Source organism: Parambassis ranga, chromosome 19, assembly GCF_900634625.1.
Source record: "Parambassis ranga chromosome 19, fParRan2.1, whole genome shotgun sequence".
In the NCBI taxonomy this organism is placed as follows: Eukaryota; Metazoa; Chordata; class Actinopteri; family Ambassidae; genus Parambassis; species Parambassis ranga.
The window spans coordinates 10,975,232-10,982,234 of record NC_041039.1 but is presented as its reverse complement, the minus strand read 5'-3'; the positions used below and the strand labels follow the sequence as shown (position 1 = coordinate 10,982,234).

Here is a 7,003-nt window from a genome sequence, read left to right as displayed (position 1 = left end):
AGTAGCAACTGAGGCTTCATATTTTGCCCTTTGGCTTGGGATCGGACTGTAATCAAGTAGATTAGAAGGAGTTACACCCAACAAAGCACACATTAAATAGGAAAATGAAATTGTTGGTTAAATAAAGTTTCATATATTTAAATGTTAACTAAAATAATTAACTGAACAGCATCATAAAACTCCAAATAAATGTGTAAAATACAGATGTATGCATAATATAAGTCATCACTGCATTGGCATTAATATTAGGAGTCCCTCATTAACTGGGATTGACATGTCAATTGTATTTTTAAATAAACTCTCGTTTAGAGAACAGAGCTAAATGTGGCTTGTGGGAACAAGGTGACTGTGAGTGGAACACAGCCTGAAAGTGACAGAAGCCATAATAACAGGATGTTTACAGCCTGCAGAAACACTGCCAGGGACAACCGCAAGCAGGCAGCAAGTGTGGCTTTAAGCACGAGCAAAGAGGAAACGCAGGCCAGCCAGGTTCCCCCCAGATGCACCAAATATAACCCTGCTGAGCACTGCTTTGTTTACAGACAGACTCTTACCTGTCCAACGTCTGTTCAAGTGGATTTTACTCCACAGTGACCTTTGACCCCTTGAATAAAGCCGTCCACAAACCACAGCTGTGTTAGGCTGAAATTCCCCCTATTCAAACACATTCACACTGATGGCTGAAGTGGTCAGCTGCAGGTGACAGCGGACAGAAGGACACTGGTGGTTTCTGACACTGTGGGGTAGAAATCAGTTCACTGTCACCAGTTGTTTCTTTCTTCTCTCCAGTGGTCACATATCGCACCAGGCTGCAACATCACGCGCATTACCATGGCTATTACAGACTTCCTAGCAGCTTCAGACATCACTTCGGCAATTAATGCTTGTAAAGGTGAGTTGATGAGTCCATGAAAGTTAGTCTTGATGATACTATAAATGGTCATGCAGCATGTATCTGGTTCTTATCCAGGTTTATGTGATGTTTTATTTGCAGCAAAGGATTCCTTCAGCCCAAAGGTGTTTTTTAAAACAGTGGGTTTATCCAAGAAAAGTCCAACAGAGATCGAGCGGGTCTTTAATATTCTGGACCAGGACAAGAGTGGCTACATAGAACAGGATGAGTTACAGTTCAGTCATCTTGTTTTTTAAAGGACTATTACAACACAAATTTAGGGTTTCTTCTCTGTTTATTCATTTTATGTGTTGTTCTATACAGACTGTTTCTGCAGAATTTCTCCAAAGGAGCAAGGACCCTGACTGCAGCTGAGACCAGAGCTTTCCTTTTGGAGGGAGACTCGGATGGTGATGGGAAGATCGGCTGGGAGGGTAGGTAGTTTTAATGAGACTTTACAGAGGCAAACAAAGGCAAATAAGGAAGTAGTTTATGGATGATGAAGAGTAAAGCAAATGTATATAAAAAATGGTATATTTTATAAATGGCGTAACAACTAGTATAACAAAAAGTAAATGTAATTTGAGCTTATTAACATACACATATGGGGAAGTGGTAGAAAACTGGTTAAAATGGACACAAGTTGAGGGGAATTTAAGTTGATGATGCAAGAAAGAAATAGCAGATCTCTCTTATCGGGGTGATTTGTTTTTTTTCAGAGTTTTCTGCGCTGGTCAAGTCTGCATGAGGCCTGCAAAAAATGATTTATTGTATGGGAATGACCTCAGAGTGAAACAATTTTTAGTAATAGTAAAAAAAAAAAAACTTGGGATCCAGGAATCAACATGAATTATTTTAATGGAATAAAGAAATAAAAAAAAATGTCAGAAGACTTTATGACTTCATGAATAAATACATACCTCTCTCCACGTCATACAAATGTGTGTAATTTTTTGCTTGCTTGCACCCAGTGAAAGACTTGTCAACCGATCCAGCTCCTCTTGATATTCCATTGAGTGGAGGGAGGCGTCCAGCCAGTCAGGGTGGTGGGAGGCTTTGGTGTCTCCAATTAATGGCAGAAGCAATTTTCCACTGTGCAAATGAAGTGTTTGTCATTCTGGCAACCTCCATTTGACACCTTCAGGGGTAGTAATTTGGTGTGAATCACATGTTTACACTCAGGCAACATTTAACCCATTCTCATTGAAATTATTTTAGAGATGTTTGTCTAAAGATTATTTTATTATTCTCCATGGGAAAAATCAATGTTCCTTTGTTTACACACAAACACGCACTGTATTCTGCCGATGATGGTTTGTTGGATAAGCTGCATCAAGTTTAAAGGGATGCAATAACAAAAATATTTAAAATATTAAAGTATGAAAAATAGTTATAAATAACAGAATATTTACTGCTCTTTAGTACAGCTACAAATTGTACCCACCTTGGTCTAGAAATGTTTAATGTGAACTGCAGACCAGGAGTGCACAGCAGTGACTCTTACACAGTGATGGCTTTAAGGATGGGAGAACTGCCCGGCTGAGCGTTAGCAGGACTGGTCTGATGAAGCCATAGAGATTGAGATTGAGCAGAGATTGAGGGTTGACTTTCTGGTGCAGCATATTTACAGGACTTCTGTCAATGAAGCACATTTATTTGCAACTTTCTCTCAGATGGCAGGTCACTCTTCTGTCTGGCAGAGGAAGGGTGAGAGGACCAGGAATATGGGTCACTTCTATTTCTGCTGCAGCACGAAGCAGCAAACATCTGCTCTCAGGTGGAAATTAAGACAAATGTGGGGAACCTGAACTTCTGAACTAGGGAAAACACGTCTTGACACAAGGATTTTTAGTCTCAGTCTGAGATTTAAAAAGATCTAAACATTCCTTTGTTGTTTCTGATATATAAAAGATTCATTTTAAAGCAATATCATTCACATTGGATGTTTCTTTTTAAATGGGGGCTTTTGAAGTTTAGCTTTGTAAACATCTCACAGATAAAACTACAGTGTATCTCAAATATAAATTTCTGACTTTGATGGGGGATGTTCCTTTGCTATCTCATATTACAGACATCCGTAGCCTTACTTGATGAGTTTCATCCCTGCTCTGAGATGTTTGTAATTTAAGCCTGATACAGAAGAAGGGCAGGAATAGTTACAGTATCTATGGCTGAGTCGTTTGAGGTGAGAGACCTTGTTTGACCACAGCAAATGCTAAAGGCCAAAGATTAGTTTAACAGAGTTTTAAAGGAGAAAATGAAGAAGAAAACAGACAGAAAATACACATAAATATATAGTGCAGGTGCAGATTGTAGCTGATGAGACACAACACAACTGAAACCTCTGCAATAAACTCAACTACAAAGAACTGATTGGAAAAATGTATTGTTTTCTCATAGGCTGAAAAATGAATGTCTTCACATGTTTGATGATGAATTGCCATAACTAAAATTTGCTAATATACAAGATTAAACCACTCTAGCCATAGGATCAACTCAACACTGCCACCTGATGTACAACAGTCACATAACAGTGTGCAGCCTGAGGGCAAATATGGCCAGGAAAGACCCCTGGACTGTTTAACTCCATTGTTTTGATAGTGTCTGAGAACTCATTACGCAACCACGCGGTGCCATTCTGGAGTATTGGATGATGATAATAGCTACCGATGATATCAGCTTTCAGTGATACCCAAAATAGCTCCACAAATACTTTCATCACCATAAGGAGAAATGGTCTGAATAGGTGTAAGTGGTCCAAAAATAAGACCTGGCAGAAGCTGCATGTAAGTTAATGATGGTAAGAGTGTACTATTAAATTAAAGCCTTTAATTTCAACCCCTATTTCGTCTCTCCCTGTAGCACGCACTGATCTTATCAGTTATCTTTTTTTGTTTTTTACTAGAAGAGGTGATTGTTTCTACACTTTCTTTTACTTATTTATTTATTATTTTATTTAAGTTTCTATTGGTTATTTTTAACGGATTGCGTCCAAACCTTGCAGATATTTAACTTACAGAGAAATGGTGGTAAAATGGTGTTAAGTGACATCCACTCTGCCAGAGCCCTTTTAGACTATGACTTAATAGCTATGAGGGTTTCCGTTGCCAATATCTGGAGCTATAATTTAATATCTGTTTGTAAAATTGGGTCCCACGACAAGAAATCATTCACGAAAATGAGCTAGCTCTTGAGTCTATTCTGCGTAAAGAGAAAACGATCCAAATACACATCATGAGTTTTATTATTTATTTATTTTTAACTCAGTCTCTTTCATTTCACAGACCACAGTACCTGCGTGCCCGACATAATCAATCACAACAACACTTTTCTGACACTGGAATGCCAACAAATCATTTGCAGACATTTTACGCATGCCAATTATGCACACCAAAAATGTGAACAGTATGTAAAAGCACATGGTAAACATAATCAACACTGCATTCTTACAATATGCATTTAATAATCCCGACTCTTAACAGATACTAAAAATATTTGCTTCATTGGATAAGAGGGCAATGTAAACTGCCATTAAAAGGCGCACATGCACAGTATTTTACTCATTACATTGCACTCCAATGCCTGGGCTTGTCATGATGAAACCCTTAGAAGCAACAGTCAATATGTGTGACATAACCACAAGGAAGAATGATTAAACAAAGAAAAAATATGCAGATATAAGTCACTGCCAACACTACAATCCTACTTTTATCTGTCTGGTCATTTGAAATGACTTCCATGCAACACTTTACCTCAGCCTGCACTCCTCCGAGCTCTGCACAGTTAAACAGGCTGCAGAGTATGTTTCACCCAAATCAGCAGCGTATATTATTAGCCTAATGCAATATCAAGCACTTTTGCATAGGCCTACACTTAGCCTACCATTTAAGCATCTTCATTTATGTACATATAAATAGAACAGCTCTGTCTACTGGACACATTTTTTGACCGACTGCTTTGACTGCTCTGCACACAGTGTCAATTACATGGCCTATGCATCATATTTCGGGTGAGTGAAGGTATATAAGCTTGTGAGAGTTGCTGAGGGGTCCACTGCAGTCAGCAGATTCAGATTCATCTGAGCGAATCCTCTCTAGTCTTAGAGATAACCTCAAGGTGAGTTTCACTGAAGACCCGCAGACCTGTAGAGCAAGTCCTCCTCCTGACTCAGAATGTGTGGCAGGGCTTCAACTTCATGCAATGGGATATAAATCAAGCTCACAAGACCAGATTTTGAACAGCTCAGATTTTGACTTTGGACTAACAAATGGAACAAAATGGAGCAAAAATCTATTTGCCAGCCACAGCAGCAAAGGAGGGTTGATCTTTTGCCTTGGAGGGCTTGGTTTTGGGGGAAAGATTCGGACTACTTTTTCTGATCATTTGTGCCTTTGGAATACTCACTTAGAGGGACTTTGAAATGCACTGCATGGCATTATGAAGATTACATGTAGCTCTTTAACTTTAATGTTTTGTTCTAAAGCGAAGTGAGGGTGGCTAAGATAGAGTTAAAATGCTTCAGTGTATCTGATTGTTGTTTAGCTGAATTGATGATCTGATGACTTGTCCTCTGCTCTCCTCCCTCAGTTAAAAATGGCATTCGCCGGACTTCTGAGTGAAGCTGACATCACTGCAGCCCTTGCGGCATGCCAAGGTAAACTCAGCAGTGAAAATGTCATAACATAGGCCACAGTATTTTAACCCAAGAAAGGTTAAACTAGCTTCACACGGGGGGGTCTGCTTTAAAAGAAGAATATCTTTCATTGCTCAGTTGTAACCTAGTTCCTCACTGAAGAAGTAAGTTGTGATCACAGGACACAATTATTCACATCTTAGATCAATAGTGCAGGAAAATAATAGCTTAAAAAAATTAAACTTTCTAATGTTAATGTGTAGTAAGTATCACACATCACTGACTATGTGATATGTCTTTAATCTCTGACATGATTTGCTCTCCATCTTCTCACAGCTGCCGACTCTTTCAAATACAAGGAGTTCTTTGCTAAGGTCGGCCTGTCTGCCAAGTCCGCTGATGACATCAAGAAAGCCTTTGCTGTCATTGACCAGGACAAGAGTGGCTTCATTGAGGAGGATGAGCTGAAGTAAGCAGCCTCTCCTGGATTTCACTTTGAGCTCCTGAAAGGTCTTGTAACGCAGGGATCACCTTTCTTTGGCCCACATTGAATTCAGAGTGATGTCAGAGCCTCAAAGCATCTGAGAAGCTCAGGCTACTCAGTGCTCTCCTCTCTAGTAACTCTATGCCGTGACGTATAGGGCAGATCCCAGGACTAAATACGACATGAGGGATCCAGTGATGGAGCAATTAGGGTTTAAAAAAAAGAAGTAGAAGAAGCAAAACTGAGGCACAATAATTCAGCAACTCATGTTAACAACTTTTAACAAGAGTATCCATTTTTAACACTCAATATTTATTCCTCTCCAGGCTGTTCCTGCAGAACTTCTCTGCTGGTGCCAGAGCCCTGACTGATGGTGAGACCCAGGCGTTCCTTAAGGCTGGTGACTCTGATGGTGATGGCAAGATCGGAGTTGATGGTAAGGAAAATACCAGTACCACAGAAGAGCAATATGAGGCCCTCCCAAGATTTCAACCTGACAAACCTTCACTTTCTTTCTCCCCCTGCAGAGTTTGCTGCCTTGGTCAAGGCTTAAATGGATAAACTGACCAACATCTGACTTCACCACTCTAAAGGAACAACCTGAGCCAAGAGATACTCCTCCTCACCTCTTCTCTTCTTCCCTCACACTCTTTCTCTACTCAACTCTCCACACCACTTTTATACACTTGACCTTTCACCCCCGACTGCAGACAAACTCCCCCCTCCCCACCCAATACTATCTCTCTCTCTTACTTGCTCTGGCCGTGGTCACCCCCAATGCTGCCCACGATGAATGTACCTGAATAAGTGTATAGCGTGGTTGACTTGTGTCTTTCTCTCTCTCTCTCACTTCTGTCATCGTTTAACTATGTGAGTTTTGCTTACTGTGAGATCAGTGATGATGCACTTTTACAAAAAACGGACGGACGATGAGAAAACAATAAAGGTTCTTTTTCAATAACACAAGTCTGACCCTGGTCCTCAGTAGCTGCTT

The 7,003-nt window shown here is 40.1% G+C and overlaps 2 protein-coding genes across 2 annotated transcripts; both read left to right on the top strand.

The window, feature by feature from the left end:
• The first annotated feature begins 723 nt into the window (after positions 1-723).
• On the top strand, positions 724-1,729 carry LOC114451528 (parvalbumin, thymic-like). Its single transcript, XM_028430199.1, has 4 exons — positions 724-892; positions 995-1,127; positions 1,217-1,326; positions 1,612-1,729. Exons 1-4 carry the CDS (start codon positions 832-834, stop codon positions 1,638-1,640), a joined length of 333 nt encoding a protein of 110 aa, XP_028286000.1. The 5' UTR covers positions 724-831; the 3' UTR covers positions 1,641-1,729.
• A 3,185-nt stretch (positions 1,730-4,914) lies between these two features.
• On the top strand, positions 4,915-6,964 carry pvalb3 (parvalbumin 3). Its single transcript, XM_028430200.1, has 5 exons — positions 4,915-5,008; positions 5,480-5,546; positions 5,862-5,994; positions 6,336-6,445; positions 6,537-6,964. The coding sequence occupies exons 2-5, from the start codon at positions 5,486-5,488 to the stop codon at positions 6,560-6,562; spliced, it is 330 nt and encodes a 109-aa protein (XP_028286001.1). The 5' UTR covers positions 4,915-5,008; positions 5,480-5,485; the 3' UTR covers positions 6,563-6,964.
• The last annotated feature ends 39 nt before the right edge of the window (positions 6,965-7,003 follow it).